General features: G+C 44.2%; 1 protein-coding gene across 4 annotated transcripts in view; it reads left to right on the top strand.

Moving 5' to 3' along the window:
- FASN (fatty acid synthase) overlaps positions 1-20,392 on the top strand; it is a 117,148-nt gene that overhangs the window by 18,988 nt on the left and 77,768 nt on the right. For 2 of the 4 annotated variants that reach the window (XM_019478272.2, XM_019478273.2), the window contains 8 exons: positions 166-324; positions 3,839-4,001; positions 6,490-6,624; positions 9,408-9,633; positions 10,959-11,141; positions 12,486-12,571; positions 15,478-15,703; positions 16,398-16,534. In XM_019478272.2, coding sequence (XP_019333817.2) covers positions 166-324; positions 3,839-4,001; positions 6,490-6,624; positions 9,408-9,633; positions 10,959-11,141; positions 12,486-12,571; positions 15,478-15,703; positions 16,398-16,534 — 1,315 coding nt within the window. Of the gene's footprint in view, positions 1-165; positions 325-3,838; positions 4,002-6,489; positions 6,625-9,407; positions 9,634-10,958; positions 11,142-12,485; positions 12,572-15,477; positions 15,704-16,397; positions 16,535-20,392 lie in introns of those variants that run through there. The other 2 variants (XM_019478274.2, XM_019478275.2) reach the window with 2 other exon arrangements.

A 20,392-nucleotide genomic window follows, 5' to 3' on the forward strand; every position in this document is an offset into this window, starting at 1 on the left:
GACTCTGAGAAGTGGAACATTTTGTGATTTTATTTATTTATTTATTTAAATAAAGATTTGTCACTGAACAGAGCTCTCTATAGGACAATACCACATGATTTGTTTGCCTGCCCTCTTAAAAGTAAGATTTTTAAACCAATGAATATTTTGTATTTTTTTGCACAGGCTTCAAGAAGAGCTAGTAACAGTGAAAACAAGGTGGGATTCTCATTTATCTCAGGTCTCCAAGGAAACTGTTTCTAAAGACCTCCAGGTACAGTCATTGTGTGAAGAAGATGTGAAACTGAGAGCACAGTTGGCCAGATTCCAGCAGGATATAGACAGGTAAAGGGTTTTAAGAACCTGCTAAACCATTGAGCCACTTATAGTTCTTGGTTAACATTTAGAATGAAGATTTTTGAAAGTTCTCAGTGGGTGCATCCACTAGGGGTGTGCAAAGCGGGCCCTATTTGATTCAGATTTGGATTCGACCCGAATCAGGGACAGTGATTTGATTCGTTGATTTGGATCACTGTCCCTGATTCGATTCGGCTGAATCTGAATCTGAAGATTTGATGCTGATTCAGAGAATCAGCAATTTGGACACAGATACGAGTTTAAAAGTTTTTTTTTTCTACATACCTCGAGGTACCAGTGCGGCTCGTGAATGCTGCGATGCTGGAGTGCATGGAGTGTCCCACAGGAGTATGGGGGGGGCCCTCCAGAAGCAGACCGGAAGTACTTCCAGTCCACTTCCTGGTCTGCCGGGGAGCACGCGGCCCCCCCCAATGCCCTACCAGCTCAGCAATTGGCTGCACTGGGACCCTGGGTGCCCCCCCAGACCCAGGAGGCACCAGGTGCCAAGCTGGGGAGGCATGGGGGGCCCCCCCAGCGCGCTCCCCAGCAGATCCGGAAATGGACCAGAAGTGCTTCTGGTCCACTTCCAGGTCTGCTGCCAAGCTCGCTGGGGAGCCCCCTGCGCTCCTGTGGGACACTTCATGCACCCCATCCTCAGCATTCACAAGCCACCTGGTACCTAGAGGTATATAGAAGAAAACATTTAAAGCTGTCTCTATGTCCAAATTGACGAATCTTTCCAAATCTCTCTGAATCGATTCAGAGGGTTCCGATTCAATTCAGAGAGATTAAAGGATCCTCTGATTTTATTTGGATTCAGAGATTCATCCACCAAATTGGGCCAAATCTCCGCTGAATTGAATTGGGGACCAAATCTTCGCACAGCCCTAGCATCTACACACGCACATTAACACTCATTAAAGCGTCACTAGAAAAAGTGTGCTTCCGCTAATGTGCATTAAAATAGGCTAATGCGCATTGTGTCACTTAAAAACTTTGCTCTTCAGTTTATACACGTTAAAACAGGGTAATGCACATTTCCTAGTACCTCACAATAGAGATTGCCAATAGGCAAGTGTGGAAGCTGCTCCAACACACTGGAATTCCAGCACGTCAGAGCAGATTTGATTAATTGAGTCTGCTGGAACATGGCAACTACCGTACTCCGGTAGCCTCGTGCGTCTCGTGTATCAGTGTCTCTGTGCTTAAAAATGATGGTGGGGGTGATTGAACTAAAGCTCATTGAACAAGTTTTAGTTCAAATGCCCTCACCACCATTTTTAAGCACAGGGATGCCCATACATGAGATGTGGCAGCACTTTTAATTAGAGTGGCTCTGAGAGCTGCTCTAATTAAAATGCCGTCCCGTCCCCACTACCACTATCCCTAGAGCATGTGTAAAAGTGCTCTGAGGTACTGGATTTAATGTGCATTAACTAAACCACATTAATGCACATGTAGATGTGCCCAGTGATATCTTTTGTCTTTGATCCCAGTTAAGTCAATAGGAGGTTCCAAACCATGGATAAGTGCTTTTGAAAATCTCAAACTTAGTTTGATTCTTTTTCTGTCTCCCATTTACCCAAGCACCGGTGATATTCAATTCAAAGAGTGTCTTGTGTTCCTTTTCTCTTAATACTCCCCTTTCAAGAAACGTCACTGTTCATTGTGTTTTGGCTATCCTGTAGTTCCTTCCTTTTTTCCACCCTTTTCTTGTCCCTTCCAATACCTTTCTTTTTCCTTGTAGGTAATTTCTTTTTTTTTTTTGCTTCATTTTGTTTATTCAGCTAATATGGGTTTTTCTGCAATTTTCTTTATGGAATGAATTGGGGTTTTTTGTCCAACTACTGCTGTTGGCTACAAATGTCCAACTCGGGATCCTTAAAATTCTAGTTTATTAGGCAGATTGAAACACTGTAATCATAAACCTTGGAGCTGGTCCACACACACACACACATATGCACACACATACACACACACAGTAGCAGGCTACAGAGTCAGGTATACCTATCCTACAAGTGCTGAAGTCTGTCGTTGAGGCTTCTTTCAGCATGGTGTTATCTTCCAGAAGGGGGTCGCCGGCTGGTCCTTCTGGCTGGACAGGTCTGGTCGAGTTGGAGATCAAGAGGGTGCCCCTGAGGGTCACTTTTCACTGCCTTTTATCTGTCCCTGGCAGACTTTGGTGACTCCCCAGTTTTCAGGTTTGCCCAATCCAGGGGTCATTGACCCTCGTGGGACTTCTCCCCCCACGGTGGCTACTGGACGGCATCTGTCAGCCCAGGGGTTGTCCGCGTGAACGTGCAGGTTTGGGAGTCCGTTGATGAATTTAGAATAGGGCTCTGGGAGTGATCGATCTGGAGATATTCAGCACAAAAGTTGGTCTCTGGCGTTGATTAACTCAGACCAGGGCTTCTAGCCCTTGATCAGTGATGTTTAGAGATTTCCCGGTTGCTACATTGTCTTCTGTTGAGTTCTTCAGTTGGCTGATCTCCAGTTTCCCAGGTGTTAATTGCTGTGTGCTACCTTGTTACACATTCAATCAGGTTACAGGTTCAATCACTGATTCACTTGCTCTTTCAGGGGCCAGCCTGATACAGAGAAGGACAGTTTGATTCCTGCCTTTGTTAACATTGTTACAATGTATAACTTACTAAAACACATTTAGTTGAAAGGTGAGGAGTAGTATAAAATATAAGCTGCAAATGCCATGGCACACAAATAGATAAAAATACCAAACTACAAGGGGAGATACAAAATGCACACATACAATTTTTAAAACACAATTCCTTATCTTAAAGTGAAAGAGAGAGGGAGGAAGAAAAGGTAGAAAAAGAGAAACTTATCCAAAGAGGGGAGAGCAAATGCAGGCAAGAGGAAAAGGGGGCTTTCTGCTACACTACTTGCATATTACTTCCTCAATTCATAAAGGGATTTAATTTACATGTACTTCTAGATTTGTCCTTTACTTCCAGGTCCATAATTAGCTAAATCAGTATATAATACAAAAGTTGCTACTCCTCAAGTTGTCTTCAGTCTCTCTGGCATTCAGAAGTTGGCTGGTAATCTGTTGAACTGTATACTTCAGTGATTTAGGGCATGGCTAAGCAATCACATGAAGCCAAATTAATGGGAGTAGAGACTTGCCACAAAGCAGCTGGTGCGTGGTAGCTGTGTGCCTACAATCCATGAAAGTGAAACTGGGGCAGCTTATTCCTGGACAAAACCAGGACTGTATAAAACAGGGCCAAAATGCTCCAGTTTAGCTTTCACTTACTGTGGGGAATGGTCACATGGGCATGTGAAGAGCTTTTGGCTCTTCTGCAGTAAGTCCTACCCTTGTAAACTCACCTTGGTTTGATCCATGTTTCCACATAGTCAGACCCCCCAGAGCTTGAAGCATTGGACATGCCATGTTTCTTTCTCTACTTCATGGTGTCTTAGCATGTGAAATAGAAGTTCAGGAAACTGAACCAAAAATTCCCCTTGCACCTCTGTATCATAGGTACAAACAGCAGTTGTCCCTGGCAGCAGAACGAGAACAGATTCTGGAGCAAGCTAGAGTACAAGCAGAACTGGACTGGCAGCGGCGCTGTGAGAACGCTGAAAGGAATCATTATCAGAAATCAGAGGATCTAATACAGAAACTGTCAACAGCTAGGGACCAGGTCATTACTGGGCTGAACTGAATTTCATCTATATTACACGGTGGTGTAGACTGTTTGTTTAGATATAAAATAACCAGGGGAAAGCTAATGCTTCCTCCGGAGATCAAGTTCAGGGCACCAACCAGGGGCTCTTTGCCTTCAGTACCCCTCTAATTTGACCCTTCACCCTCACCCTTATGCAGGATGTCTGTGCACCCCTCCTGGTTCTTGCCCATCCATGCCCGGGCACTGTTCCCCCATTCTTTTCTCCCCTGACATGTGGGGCTCTTGGTGCTTCTCATTTTCCCCTTTCCGCCCCAGTACATCCCCTTTCTCTGCTCCATATTGTTTTTCTCCTGACTGGCTGGAGGTAAGTTGTTTTTTTTCAGGGTGTCAAAATTCAGACTCTGTCAGGAGGATGATAGAGGTTTTATACTGTAAGATCTTAGTGCAGGGGTGGGCAAAATACGGCCCATGCACTGGAAGTTGCCTGCAGTGGGTCTTTGTCTAGCCCACAACAACTCCCTCAGTCCCGCCTGGCCCAGGCACAGTCCAGGTGGTGACAGCTCCTTCTGGCTGCCGCTGCCACTGGCTTCAGCCCCATGGTACTGGTGAGGACCCACGTTGCACAGCCCTAACCCAGCATACCCTGCACCTGCTCCGGACTCTCCCATCCAGGCTCAGCTGCGGTGGTGGCACAGGACAGAACCTGTTGCTTAGTGCAGGGGGGGAAAGCGGCCCCACCCCATCGCCACCACCGGGCTGTTTCTGGTGCAGCCGCCCAGAGCCCGCACCGTGCTAGGCTGCCCTGTCCCTAGCTGCCTGCCAGGGAAGAGGTGGCACTGCAGAGCAGACACAGGGCAACCTGGTGTGGCTCAGGCTCTGGGCAGCTGCAGCAGGAACAGCCTGATGCTGGCGAGGGAGAGGGGGGCTGCTTTTCCTCCTACACTGAGCAACAGCTTCTGCCTCATGCTGCCACTGCTGCTGAGAGTCCGGGGCCAGCAGCAGTGGCAGCCAGAAGGAGCTGCTGCCACCTGGGCTGCCAAGAAAGGCAGTCCAGCTGCAGAGCTGCCCCAGCCCCGCTGCATGCCCAGGGGACGCCACGAGCAGATGGTGTGGAGCAGGTGAGGGGCAGGGGAGGCTGGGTCAGGGCTGTGCCTGGGGTTCCTGCTGAGCCGCTTCTGCGGGGCTGAGTCTGGAGCAGGTGCGGGGCAGGCTGGGGCTGTGCGCTGCTGCCGGTGGTGGGGCACTGCAGGGCGCACGGGCTCCAGGCTGTCGCGGGGCAGGTACTGACTGGCTCAGGGGGGCACACATGGGGGCTCCCATGTACACTCCCACAGCTACACCCTCCCCCACACACAATCACGCACCCCACAAGCACCACATCCCCCCACACTCTCCCCCCCAGACACCCACATGTCTCTGGGGGGAGTTCCACTCACTGCTACGCATGCACACCCACAGACCCCCACAAACCCCATACCCACCCACACACATCCCCACAAACACCCCCACATCCGCGCACACACCCACAGCTCCCCCTTTCCTCCCTGCAGTATAACTCATTTTGAGGTATTACTCAATTGCTTCTATAGACACCACACAAATGCACACAAATCAAGACAAAAATAGTTTTTAAAATACAATTAAAATATGTTATCGTCAGTGCTTGAATTTTAGTATATAATTATGTTTTTTTCCAGTTCCAAGATGGCAAACTCCCATCCCAAAAAGGAGTACTTCTGGGGGCAAGGGGAGGGGCTTCTGGTAGCAAAGGTCAGGGGTTGGAGGGCAGGATTTCTGGTCCCAAGGTGGAGACTAGGGGGCAGGGCACCAGTTAAGGGGTGGGTCAACCCTTGTGACAGCTCATCAAAACTCACAAAGTGGCCCGCCACCCAAAATAATTGCCCAGTGCTGTCTTAGAGGGTACTGTCAAGCCATTCCTTGCTCTCTAAACACTGACAGGAGGCTTGAGGCTATGGGTCTGTTAAACAGATAGCAGGGGCTCCTTGTGTTACCCTTTTTTTTTCTGTTGGGTTTTCCTCACAATCAATAGGAATTTGTCCCCTGAAAAAAATCCCTGATATTTTGATACTGATTGAACAAGATGTTCAAAAAATATCATGTTTCAGGCAGGCACACAAAGGGAGAAATGACATCCAGCTGAGTGTCAAGGTTAGTCAACGCAGAGGTGCCTATCCAGGGTTCTTGGTACTTTCATATCATTAATAATGCAGTAACTTAAATCCCAGTAGCATTAAAGTGATCATTCCAACAGGAACTCAGCAAACCAGCCACCTACAGAGACTCCTCCCTGCCCCCTCTCACTGTGGGAAGCACACCCTCAGTGCTTCCCCAAATCTGTTGCTAGTTATGCCCCAAAAGTCTTCAAATTTGGATTTTTGGGGCCTGGAGTGAGAGCAGGTTTCAGAGTCTCAGAACCACCATGTGAGCTGTCTGTACATGAGAGACTGATTTTACTTTGTTTTGTTTTGTTTTGCTTTTATAGGTTACAGCTAAGCTACAAAAGACAGAACACAGGCTGCATGAAATGGAGACGGTCCTGTCTGCTGTGACATTGGAAAGAGACCAAGCAGTCCAGGCACTTAGGAAACATGATGTGACGCCTGAAGAACAGAAACAGGTTAGACAGTGCTGAATGTCTTGCCTTAGATGGATCCATGCTGAGGCACGCAACCTTGTTGGGCTTGTCTTCAGCAAACTGTTGTTGTACTTCAAGTTAATCAGTTGCCTAATACTTCAAGGTACAGCATTGTCAGTCTGGATCAACTGCGATGGGTGTTACAGGTCTCATGCTGTGGGCCTGTCCTCCTTCCCCTGCATGCTGCTGCTCAGATTGTGCCTTTGGCCCCCTGGGAGAAAGTAGCGGTGACTTTCCCACTACTTCCTGCTATGAGCAGAGGCTTGCCACAGCCACCCACCCACAGACCAAAACAGCATGCTGGTATGGAGCGGTAATTTATCTCCTGCAAGAAAGGATGTGCTGTAACAGGCTCCTTCCCTGGAGCAGAGAGAGAACTGTAGTTGGCCTGGCCATAGGTCAGCACATCAGTGTGCTGAGGGCACAGCCGTGTGCTACCACAGAATACAGTCCTTTCTTTTAATAGCTTACATTTACTTTCTCCCATAAACAGTTGCCATTTTAATGCTACTTCTCAGTTGGGGAACACTAAGATAGGAACCTAAAATTCAGTTGCAAATATGCCAAAGTACAGTGGGTTTTAGGCAAGAGTTTGTCACTTTGTTACATGGAAGGAGGTTCCTCTGAGTTTTCCCTGAATCATTTCCTTGGAAGGGCGGGGGGGAGTGTGCAGACTTCTGCAGTTAGCTAGATAAGCAGATTACAGTTGGTACATTTTTAGGCAATAATGTGGTTTTGCAGTGTGTGAGTACAGATGAGTTGGTTGCCTCTTTCCTGGCCCTTTCTATATCCTGTATTTGTAATGCCATATTAATATTGCAGCATGGCTGGCCTTGTACTTGCTGCTTTATGTCCTTGAAGATTGTAGTCTATAAGTACTTGGCTCTAGCTCTTGACTCTATGTCCAGAAATAGAAAGCAGGCACAAACTGTCTGCAGACAGACTTGGCTCCTTGTTTGAATATTACAGTATTCACATACTCAGTACAACAGAACTAAATATTGAACTCGGTGCTACTGGGCATAATTATGTCACCTATGAATGAATAAATAAGAATTTGGGAAGCAGTCTAGAATCCTAGACTGAGGGCAGTAGAAAATCTTAACAATTTTTTGGAGGAAAATGTCCTTCGGGCTGCTATAAGTGGTGGAGGCGGCAGTCTGTTAAAATCATAGTATACATATTAAAGTTAATCTGACACCAAAGATCACTAGGTGATGATTCTGTCATATGGGTAGAATTTTGAGGGCCAAGAAAAGTAGGCTGTTAGGTTGGAATATGGAGAAACACGGGGATTAACATCCTAGCATTTCTTCCTTATGTGACTTTGCTGAAGTCAGACGCATATGTCTAATAGAAATCTCTCTAAGAAAACAACCAAAACACACCTAACTTGTGAAGTAATCTTAGGGTTTTGTTAATTTCTTTATTTTTGTATACACACATTTTTGTGTGTAAAATATGACAGAGCAGTAGGGCAAGAAAGTGTAACTCAAGCCTAGTTGAATATCCAAACAGTACTCTCTGACTCTATATAGCTTTCAGTACCTCAGATCTGTAATTATGATCCCGGCTTCAGATTTAAGTACTTTTCAGTGGTTTAAAAAATATGAGAAATGGACTGGACAGAAGATTTCTCCTATATACTGTATAATAGGAGGACTAGTGGCTTATTATCTGTGTAAGATTTTGGTAGTAATAATGTATTCAGCAAGGGTATTTCTGAAGGACAAAGGTAAGAGAAGTATTGTGGTGCACCCTAGTGGACAGTCATTACAACTTACCCGGGAAAATGGTGCCCTCCCTGAATACATTCCCGGACAGATCTTTGTTTTATTAAAAAACAGTCCTAGCCGGGTAAAAATGTTTCTAGACCCTTTTTCTAGGCTGGACGTTGGAAGGAACTTTTGACTCCAGGGGTGGTCAAGCATTGGAAGAGTCTGTCTAGAGAAGTTGTTGAATCTCCATGCTTGGAAACTTTTCAAAAGCAGGCTCGACAAACACTTGGGTTTAGTCAGGGAGATTTCAGTCTTGAGCATTGGTCTAGATGGCCTTGTGAGGTCCCTTCCAGCCCTACTTTCCTATGATCCTTTGATATTACATGAAGATGGTTAAAATTGTAAATGCATATAAAATAGGAACAAAACACAATACAATATCTCAGTCATTAAAGAAGAGCCATCAAATGTTTGAAGGCTTAGAAATCTAAATTAATACCAACATTTAAGGTTGGTGGTATAAATTGGTGGTATAAATTGTCATAGCTTCATTGATTTAAGTGCTTACTTAAATGTTATTTTTCTCCTGCTTCTGCTGTCTCAACTATTTAGTTCTAGTGAGCAGCAATGCATTTGATCCTAGTGGATTTTTTTCCCTGCTGTCTCCATGCTTGGGAGTTGTCTTAGGATTTTTTGAGACGCCTGAAAGTATATCTCCAGAATAATGTGGTGTAGGGACCTCTATCCAGTTTATTCCATTCAGTTCCTGCCTTCCCCTATTCCCAACCCAGGGAACTTGTAGTTTTGGTAATAGAGCTGATCACAGGTTTTCCATTGCACTTTTCACCCAGTCAGTTCCTGGAGTTACCTGATTACTGGTGTTTTCCTCTTTTTTCTGGTCTCGTCCTACATGATTATAATGTTGTCCATCTTTGAGCAGGTGGTGGTGGTGGTGGTTGATGTGCTGTACGTGAAGTAGACAATGTCAGCACTTTGTCATGTTTACCGAAAATAGCACGGTGCTATTGTGTTATTTTTGCTTTTCAGTTATTTCTTTATGATGATAAGGGAGTTCTTGAAAAGGATTTTCCTTCCACTGTGATACAAAAGTTACAGCAGCAGAACACCAACTTGCGGACTGCTGTAGCAGAAATGAGGAAAGAAATGGAGATCCTTAGTGATCAGATACCATCATCCTCTATGAAAGAAAAGACGCAGTGCACACAGCAAACTGAAACCGATGTTGAGGCTGCTTCAGTAACATTCACTCCTGGTAATACAGAGAAGTGGGTTGAAAGTGCTGCTTTGTAACCATTGCATGTGGCTTTTCACACATTCCTCTGAAGTGACATCTCTTACCTTAGATCTCCCTACCTTCAGCTTCCCTAAATGACATGGGTTATAAGAAAATTATTTAAATAACATTTAAATAATCCTTTAAAAATTACTCTTTCTACTGAAACATTTTAACCATAATGTAATAAATAGTTTTGTCTTTCTTCTTTTCAAATTATCTTTTATAGTCGTGTTTAAGATACCTGTCACTAGAAGAAGGTCCAGAGAAGAGCATGTGGGCTAAGAGTGTATCTACATGTGACAGAGGGAGATGATAGCAGCCCCTATAGTTAATATTTTCCAGTTATTTCCATTTCTGAAAATTTTACCTTTTGAATGGCAGTTTTGCAGCCCTGTTCTCTACCAAAAAGTGTATCTCTTTTTTAGGTTTGCACCAACATTCTTTCTTTTTCTGTATACTCAAAAGTAAAAATATGATTCTCTCTTTACTGAGATATTCTTGTGACTCTTGTGAACTGGCAAATGTGGGAAGGGAAAGCAACTGTAATTTGATAAGGAATTGCCAACCCAAATGAAAAAGCCTTTGAGGGTTTTAGTGAACATGAGACCAGTTCCAAGCCTTTTAAAGCTACCTGTCACAAATGCTCACTGCAAACTGCATGTTTTTAAATACTTTTTGCCAGTTTTCTAAACCCAGGTTTCTGCATTGTGCATTTCCCTCTGCCATGTTGTTTTTATTGTTGATTTTTAATATTAAAATGTTAAACTTTTGTTTCTCCCGAATTGCTCCCTATTCATCTGGGACCATTTTTTTGGATCTGTCAAAAACCAGACTGACCAAAGGGACCTCCACGCCCCTGCTTCCTGTCCAAAATGGTTCTCCCTCCTGATCCTAACATTTGGAGTTGATTGAGGCCTTACTAACAGTTAGTTTAAACCATGCTGTTTCCAAGCAAATGGTCAATAAATGTGTGTATGTATATTTACTAGACACAGGCTCTTATTTTACCTAGTAGTTTTATACATGGATAGTGAAGCAAAATGATGAACCAGCTCAAGCAAAGATTCCTACCCATTACTCATTTCACTAGCTTTTTGATGATACCCTACTCCTGCACATAAGGCTTGAGCTACCAGAGTTTAGTTGTTGCCGTCTCAGACAGGGGAGCATCCAGTACTCATGTCAGTTAACCAGATAAAAGGAAGCTCCCTATGAAGTGGTCAGCCATGCTTTACCATGCCTTACATACATTTTTCAGGTTTTCCAAGGAATTTTTCTAGGATAATTTTTTATGTTTGTAGATTACACTCAATCACTAGAAGAGGAAATAAGAAAGTTAAAGCAGAAATGCTGGGCAATGGAGGAGAAATTAGAAAAGGTATCCAAGTTTCCCAGAAAATCATTTGCACCTTCCTCTGATCCATACAGTTACACCAGAAATGTTCATACTCAGACACAGAGCTACAGTTTCAGGGAAGCTAATGGTAAGAACAATGTTTCGCCATTAATCGTCATTTATTTATTAAAGATTTTCCCTGCAGGCAGTAGACAGGGTAGATCTGCACCTTGTAGACCACCTAAGTTGCAGATGCATAAAGTTTGGTAAGCTTCACATCTCTTAAATAAGCCACTGCTTACAAAAGCTTATGGGGTGGATCCAGGGGTAGGTCCAGAGGTAGTGCAGTAGCACAGCTGCATCCCCTTTCTGACCATGCAGCAGAAGCAGCAGTTGGGGACTTGCCTGAAGAGGGTACAAATTGCCCCTCTCCCTTCCTCCCTGTACTTAGAGGCATGTTCCCTGCCCTCCCATTCCCCCCTCCCCTGCCTGCTGTCTTTCTATGCTATTCTGTCTATGTTGTGCTACCTGGTACCCTGCATGGGGGATAGGCTCAGCTTGGGCCGGTGGCAGAGGCAGATGGATGGGTTCCCCTTCCCTGCTTGGTCCTCCCAGCTATTTCCTACTGTTCTGGGAGTAAGCACAGGGAGTGAGGAACCTGTCTACCTGCCACCACTGTCCTAGGATAAGTCTACCCCCTGCACAGCTCTGGAGCACCTCTTCCCCCAGGACAGGAAAGATGGCAACAGTGGTAGGTAGGGGAGGATGGGAAGGGGAGGAGACATGCCTCTGAGCAGGGAGGGGAAGGGGAATGAATTTGTACCTGCTTCAGGGACTTGAAAGTCCCCATCTGCTGCTTCTGCGGCACAATCTGCTTGCCCTGGTATGGGGAGGGGCAGGAGGCTGGGAGTGGGGATTGCAGTCACCCCTGCAGCCCCGGTCACTTCTCCCGCATTTCTGTTTGCAGAATCCTGGATCTGCTTCTGCATCTGTGATATAGTTAGTCTGTAAGGTGTATATCTATTCTGATGTCTGCCTGACTTCAGACCAACATGTCTAACTACCTTTCTCTCCAGAGACATACTGACTGTAAAATTTCCATCTCCTAATCACTTCGATTTACAATCACAATTACTTTTGGCATGTATATACCAGTGGCCCAAGAATATTTCCTCTTAATAACATTTACACAAAGTCATTGCTTGTTGGATGGTTATGAATTATGAAGCATATGCTGTGTTTTATTAACTGTCAGTACTTCTGTCCATAAGAGCTGGAGGTTGTTCTCCTGCACGTACATATTAATTCTGTATTCCAAGTGCTATCCCTTGTTTTTATTCGAAAAGTATCTCTCTCTCAATGATACCAGATTCTGAGATTATTGCCTTTGAATACTCAAAATAAATATTTCTTGATCAGTGTTGTAGAACGTGTACAAAATTACAGTTGGTTTTGCTTCATTTGCTCTTACTTCCACATGCATTGTGTACAGATGATGTTTTCACTGGAGCTGCTTTGAAGAGGCTGGAAGCCAGAGTAGCTCATCTGGGCTCCGTGGCAACACCACACACAAAAAAGGTATGAAAAATGTTTGTGCTACCCAGAACTGTAATGATTGGTATGTCATACAGTTTTCATGTTATTTTTCTCCATCTGGCTAATCAGTACTCAGTACAGGATGGAAAGGGAGCCAGAAGCAGCTTTGTGCCAACTTTTGGGCCTGTCTGCACTGTAGGCTTACCAGGGCAAGCAGCAGCATGCTCAAATGTGTCATGTAAGCACATACCACCTTCAGAAAGACTTGCATGTCTTTCAGAACTGCAAGCAGCATAGCTGTGTCCACATCATATTGCAGGAGGATTAATTATCATTGCTGTCAGTAGTTCAGGAGTTAATGCAGAGTATCATGGTGTGTTTCAGCATGCTGCTCCCTTGCACAGTACATTTGTAGTTTAGGCATGCCCTGTATGCCCCCCCGCCCCATCCTGAACCTAGCTGGCCTCTCGCTCTGTCCCTCACACAGGTTCTTCCTGTTTTTCAGATGCATGTAGGCTATTAGCACATTCTGTAGAGAGAGGGATTATTGTCTGGAAGTTCCATCCGATATAATGCTTTTTTATACGCGACTCAAAACTGCATTCATCTTTTTTCTTTTCCCCAGCCATATTGCTTTAATTCATCTCTGATTTGCATAGGTGTCGAGATTGAGTTTTCTTCCATTAAAACTTGCTTAAGTTTTCTTCCATTAAATTCCTCAAATTTTAGCTTACCAAATACAGCTATAAATGAAGATAATATAAGTTTCTTTTTTTGAAATGGGTGCATAGGGTAAATTTTATATATCAACATGTTTTCAACATATGATGAGTTAATAATTTCATCTTCAGAAGACTAAAAAATCTCTCGAGTCCTAAATATGCACACTTGTCCTCTTTTAACTCTTCAGGGGTTGAATGGGCTTTTTGGACTCTCAGTTGTTGTGTGTTTAAAAGGTATTAAGAAAAAAAAATCCCCAATTTTTTCTTTCCTAAAGAAGAACAGTTTTTTTAAATGACTGCTGATGTAGAGTATATTAGAAACACAAAAGGGCATCTTACTGTGTATGAAATATTTGCAATGCAACTGAACTACCACAAAAAAGTTGGATCATATTTAAAATTTTAGTGCAAAAAAATTCTTATAGACAGTTATGTGAACTGATACAACCCATTTGTAAAAATCAAATTGTTCAGCTACTGAAGCATATATTAAATGAACATTTATATTATATAATATATACAACACAAACAAACTTCTGGTCACTATTGCTCTCATTTGTACTACACACCACAGATTGGTGGCAGATCCTACATTTAGATAACTGAATGGTTTGGATAATTGTTGTTTGGATTACTGGACTTTACCCATTGCACTCGCAATGACTGGTGTGATGTAGAACATTTGGAAGACATCAGTATCCTTCTAGTGAACCTTCGCTAGAGGGCACTGTGACTCTATCAAATGTAATGGGCTGTATATTGCACAGATCGTTAACTCAATTATGCCATCGGATATGATTAATTATTACATTTCATGATCTATAGTCAAAAAAGGTTGTTTTGTGTAATTTGGAATTAACAGAGCCTGTTCAGCCTGATCACGAGGAATGTTTCTGTGTTCGTTCCTGTTTAGAGCTCCCCATCCAAAGAATATGGCTCTGCAGTAACAGCAGTTTCCCTCAGCTTGATGTTTATAAATTGGATCACTTGTTAAGTTTTATTCTATAAAACTCATACGCCCACTTCTGGTGTGTTCCTCTCCCCTGGTATATTGCAGACCTGACCAGGACTAGCCTGGTAGATGGAAGCTATCCAAGAAATGTCTTCTGAGCAATGCACGTAATTCCAAAGTTCCCACCACAAAACAAGAAGGCTGCTTTCTCTTTCTCGTTTTTATAATTTATGAAGCATTAACAATATGTTTGGTAACATAGGAAAACTGTGTAATGATGTTTCTGACTCAAGGAGTTCAGTCTGTCAAAGAACAGTATCAATACTCTGGGGGGGGTGTAGCTTGTAGCTGTGTTGGTCTAAGAGCATTGTCTTCCTAGTATCAATATTCAGCGTCTACAAAGCACAGGAACAAGGTGCAAATGTGATTTCTGCACAGACCCACATCAATTGCTTTCTTTTCACATTTAGGCTAGGCACAGACATTCAGAAGCCTGAGGCAGAACTGATCGAAGTGACATGGTTTTCTGTTAGTGGCATAGTTTAGATCGGTAGCGAACAGAACACATATTTACCCTTTGGTTTTGGGGGGGGAATCTTAGACTGGGTTCTGCCATTCTTTAGCCAGTGTGTGCGCACCAAACCGCTTTTCTCTTAAGGGTATAGACTGGTTTCTGATCACTTATACTCTTAGAAGTGTAATGTCTGTATTCGGCTTTAACAATAGCAGCGTTTCTGCGGCTACAGATGCACAGTGATGTATTTTACAGTTGAAATGTAGTTTAAGAATACTGGAAGTCTTGACATCAATGTCAGATAGAGGACTGAGGGCCAACCTTTTTGGCAGGCCCACCACAAATTGGACCCACACTGTCCCCAGGTTACACTCCAGTCCCTTTCCTCTGCCTGATCTGCTGCTTTGTTTTCTGCTCTCTGTACTATGCTCCCTGTCTGATCTCCTGCTCTGACTTCTGCTTCATGGCTTATCTGCTGCTGGACTGCCCATCCCTTCTTTGATCTGTCTCTGCCACATGCCGAACACAGAGGCTGCCTGAGATTGCACAGGGAGCCCAGACTAGGGAGCAGAAAGAAAAGCAGCAGATCAGTCAGAGGAAGTGGATTGGAGTGGCACTTGGAGAGAGTTTAGGGCTAATTTGTGGCATGCCTACCAAAAAGATTGGCTCTCACTGAAGTCTAATCTGTGCTACTAGATTTCTGTCACAATCCTTATGTGGAAAGAATGCCTTATGGTGTTTGTTTCTCTCTCTCTTGTAGGGGTCAGTGATCAAGGGACTTCAAGAAGACATCGAAGATTTCAGACATTTTTCTGGGAAGGGGTCAGGTGATGGGCCCCAACATGGTGCTGGTTGCTCTGTACAGGTAATACAGAGTAAACTGAAGGAAGCAGTGAGAAAGATCTCTAGTTTGAGCCAAGAGAAGCATCAGCTTATTGAAATGGGAAATAGGCTCCGAGCAGAACTTGGAGCAGTATCACATGAAGGTAAATTGGTTCTACAAAGTATTCTGGCTCTGACATAAGGGTAAAGCCTGGAAATGAATTCACCCTCAGTTGGAGAGAGCCAAGTTCTACTCTGGAAATTAAATATTAATAAATGGTTTATCCCTGAGGCAGAGAGTTCATGATTAATGTAAGGTGCTAATGGTCAAAAGCAAGTTTATCCCCAATGTGGAGGGTGCTGGGATCAGACTTGATGTAAAAGTTTGTTGGGCAGTAATTCTTGCATATGGAAGTCTTCAGCAAAGAGCACCCTTGTGTCAGTGTGGAAAATGCAAAAAGTCTTTTTATTTAAATGTATAAATGGGGTAATTCATCTCTGGGAACAAACCCTTATTTCTCATGGAAGAGGAAAAGAAAGCAGAATAAACTTACTGTGGAATAAGCTTGAGATCAAATATAGAAGTCATGTGAGAACATTTTATTGAAGAGATTTGAATTCCATGAAACAATTGCTCTGGCAGAGGTCCAGAGGAACAGGTCACTAATAGGAAGAGACCTTTCCAAGCTAGCTCCTACACAGCTGTGTATATTATGTGCAGTAAGAGGCTGTCATGTTCTGTAGTTCATTTATGGCTGCTAGAAGCACCTCCAGAAAAGGAACTACTTATAGTTTAGAAAATCCATTAGAATTACAGTGTAGAAAATTCCTTTCTTGTTTGTTTTCTCATCTTTTTAGGATTTTGGCATTGCATTAGCTCTGAGCAGGGCTCATTTCACACAGTCTCCAGTGGTCTGCATCCCAAAGAGCTAGCAAAAGCAGCACAGTGCCGACTATCAGCCTTAGAGCATCTGCAGTACCAGCTTACCACACAGGTAATAATATATCCTCCAAAGATCTAGGCTTTTATCCAGAATAACTAGCCGTTGTGGTTGTCCATATTTTCTGTTGTGTATTGCTTTCCCCAGAAGCTTTTTGGACTGCTACTTTTCCTATTAAATCTCAGTCCAGAGGCATCTTTTGGAATATTGTGAGAACTTTGGGCTGTTTTAGAGTTAACTAAACATGGTGGGAAATGCATTTCATCTAAGAAATGTTACTGATGCATTTCCATGTTTGTATATTAACCTCGTGGTCCTAAGTGAGGAATATGTTTAGTTGAAGACTTTTAGTTTTAAATTGCCAGAGGTATGTCAATTTGAAAATGTATTTAGTATGTTTATATTAGTCCTAGAATGATGTCTCAATAAGCATACCTCCGAGCACTCAGACCTGTAGATTTCTCAAGTGCTGTCATCAAAATACTTATAATAGCATGTACATTTAAACATACAAACAGGGAGCGTAAGAAGAGACACCATGGAGAAGGGATAGGTGAAGTCAGACTTCTAATATTACACTTCTAATATTCAACTGAAGTTATGGCCAGAAAAACAGACTGAATGAAAACCTGGCTCCACTGAAGTCAGTGACAGAATTCCCACAGATCTCAGTAGCCCAAGTGTTTCAACCTACATCTTTTGCGTAATCAGCAGACCTGTTCCCTTAGATACTAAATTAGAGTTGCTGACTTTCTACTGCTCTTGTATTCAGAACTAACAGAACACTAACAGAACTTTGGGGCAAAGCATCCACACCAGAAGACAGGCGGGTGATCCAGGCTGACCTGGACAGGCTCAGCAAGTGGGCGGACGAGAATCTGATGGTGTTCAACGCCGATAAATGCAAGGTTCTCCACCTTGGGAAGAAAAACCTGCAGCATCCTTATAGGCTCGGCAGTGCTATGTTGGCTAGCACTATGGAAGAAAGAGACTTGGGGGTCATCATTGACCACAAGATGAACATGAGCCTGCAGTGTGATGCTGCGGCTAGTAAAGCGACCAAAACGCTGGCTTGCATCCATAGATGCTTCTCAAGCAAATCCCGGGACGTCATTCTCCCCCTGTACTCGGCCTTAGTGAGGCCGCAGCTGGAGTACTGTGTCCAGTTTTGGGCTCCACAATTCAAAAAGGATGTGGAGAAGCTTGAGAGAGTGCAGAGAAGAGCCACGCGCATGATCAGAGGTCAGGGAAGCAGACCCTACGACGACAGGCTGAGAGCCCTGGGGCTCTTTAGCCTGGAAAAGCGCAGGCTCGGGGTGATCTGATGGCCACCTACAAGTTTATCAGGGGTGACCACCAGTATCTGGGGGAACGTTTGTTCACCAGAGCGCCCCAAGGGATGACGAGGTCGAATGGTCACAAACTACTTCAAGACCGTTTCAGTCTGGACATAAGGAAGAATTTCTTTACTGTCCGAGCCCCCAAGGTCTGGAACAGCCTGCCACCGGAGGTGGTTCAAGCGCCTACAGTGAACACCTTCAAGAGCAAACTGGATGCTTATCTTGCTGGGATCCTATGACCCCAGCTGACTTCCTGCCCTTCCTTTGGGCAGGGGGCTGGACTCGATGACCTTCCAAGGTCCCTTCCAGCCCTAATGTCTATGAAATCTATGAAACACTTTTGGCTGAAAAATGTAGATTCTGTTGGACTTGTGCATTTCCAGTAAAATCATTAACCCAGTTCAACTGTACAGTTCCCTTAGTTCAAGGCTTCATAAGCTGCTTTATTCCAATTCCAAGCCATGGTCCAAGAAAATAGTAGTATTTTAACACCCCGCCCCCCTCCCAAACTTTAAACATGTTTTGGTACGATTCTCCTCCTGTTCAGTTTAGCATTAGAAATACTCTCATGTTAATTATGGATGCCACACCATTCACTACAGGGATTTAGGAGACAGAAATCATTTTATGTAAGATAATGGGACTTTGATTTGACCAGCCCAAAACATTATCTTCCAAATATCCTAAAAGTAACAACAAACTCTTGGGCTCCAAGATAAATTCAGATAAATCAGAAGCCATGAAGGTCTCATTAGAAGTAGTTCTGAGTAATCCCTTTAGGGGGACATTCAAAAACCTTGGCATCCAGTTCCCTAAGGAAATTAAAAACTTAGTTAAGATTAAGTTAGCTACATTAATTAAGTAATTAGTAAATGGCTTAAATAGATGACAAGTACTGCTTCTCTTCCTTTGGCGAAAAATTAACCTAACTAAAGTGAATGACTGCTCGAAGATCCTGTTCATTTTGGGTTCCCTCACTACCCATGATCCTAATCTTATGAAAATCAGTGTATCCGACGCCTCAAGTGCATCCAGTAGCTATAGGTCCAAGAGTCAAAGCTCTCTAGCTATGGGGCCTTCTTTGACGAGCAGTAGCACTTCACTGGTATCCACACTTCTGCATCGCCCTTCTGTTCTCACCCTCCACATCTTGTTGTTATTAGTTGAGCAGAAGGCTCCCGATGGTTCTGGAGCTACACCTGCAGGACTGTAAGTCACCTTTTCGTGGCTCCTGCCTCCCCCTTGCCCTGTCCACTCGCCAACCAGATGTTCCCAAGCATAAACAAAGATGGAAACACATGACAATCAAAGCAAGTCCTCTATTACCTGACAAATGGTCAGGCTTGCCAAAGGACCTTGGGACAGTACTTTATACAAGATCAGTCTGATCTTCAAACAATTCAGTTAGCTCAATGTTGAAACAATAATAAAAAACATAAAGTCCTTGGAACCTCAATGTTCCTGGACTCAGTTAGATGTCCTCAAGCACCATAACCTCAGTCTGTGTCTTGTGGGGGGGTTTCCTCTTTTCCCTTTGCCTTTTAACGCTGTGGGTCTCTGTCCTGGGATCCTGCTCCTAGGCACCCAGTGCAAAGGCCCTCCCCTCCAAGTGTCCGGGCTTCCAGTGGTCTCCTCTGGCTCGCTCTGTGTGGCCGGCTCGCTCTGTGTGGCCAGCTCGCTCCAGCAAGCCAGCTCTTGCTGCCGGGCCAACTTCCCCTGCTTGCTGCCAGTTCTCCCCAGTGTGCTGACTTTCCTGGTGCTGCCGGCTGTCTCCAGTGGCCGGTGGGTGACTCCCAGTTATACCAGAAGCTGCCGGGTACCCACCTATGCACACTAAGCACGTGCTCCTAAAGCGGGACTCAGGCCATTATGCGTTCTTCAGGACATGGAGAAGCAGGCTCCCACACATTCTTTCCTCCCCCGCCCCCCCACATCCAAGTTGCCATTTGGCATACCTGCATCCTTATTTTCCTGTTTTGTCATCTTAGTTTGTTCGTCATCATCTGAACTTACTGCATTGGTGTCACTCGTGTCGTTTCCATACCTTGACTAAAAAATCAGCTACCTTATTATCAACTCCCAGCCTATAGTCAGTGATGAATTTAAAGGGCTGTAGTACCAGTGCCCACCATGCTATGCGGGCATTATACGTTTTGCTTCGGCTCAGCCATCTCAGAGGAGTGTGATCTGTTAGAAGGCGGAACTCCCGCTCCATTAAGTGGTACTGTAAATGTTTGATGCCCCATTTTATCACCAGGCATTCCCGTTCAATTGTAGCATACCTTTTTTCAGCCTTGCTTGGTTTTTGGCTAGCATTAGCCACAGGACATTCTATACCCACGTGGTCTTGCGTCAGGATGGCTCCTGTAGCGGTGTCTGAAGCATCTGTCTGCAGTGTGAACGGCTGTGCAAAGTTAGGAGTATGCACTAACACATTAAGACAAAGGGCCTTTTTTTTTTTTTCATGAAAGCCTCGCTCATGGTGGGATTCCTTTTTATAGTGCCCTTTATGCCCCCTCGATGGCATCGGGTAAAGGAGCTGCCAACTCTGTGAAGAGGAGCGCAAATTGTC

This window comes from Alligator mississippiensis, chromosome 8 (genome assembly GCF_030867095.1).
Source record: "Alligator mississippiensis isolate rAllMis1 chromosome 8, rAllMis1, whole genome shotgun sequence".
NCBI lineage: Eukaryota > Metazoa > Chordata > Crocodylia > Alligatoridae > Alligator > Alligator mississippiensis.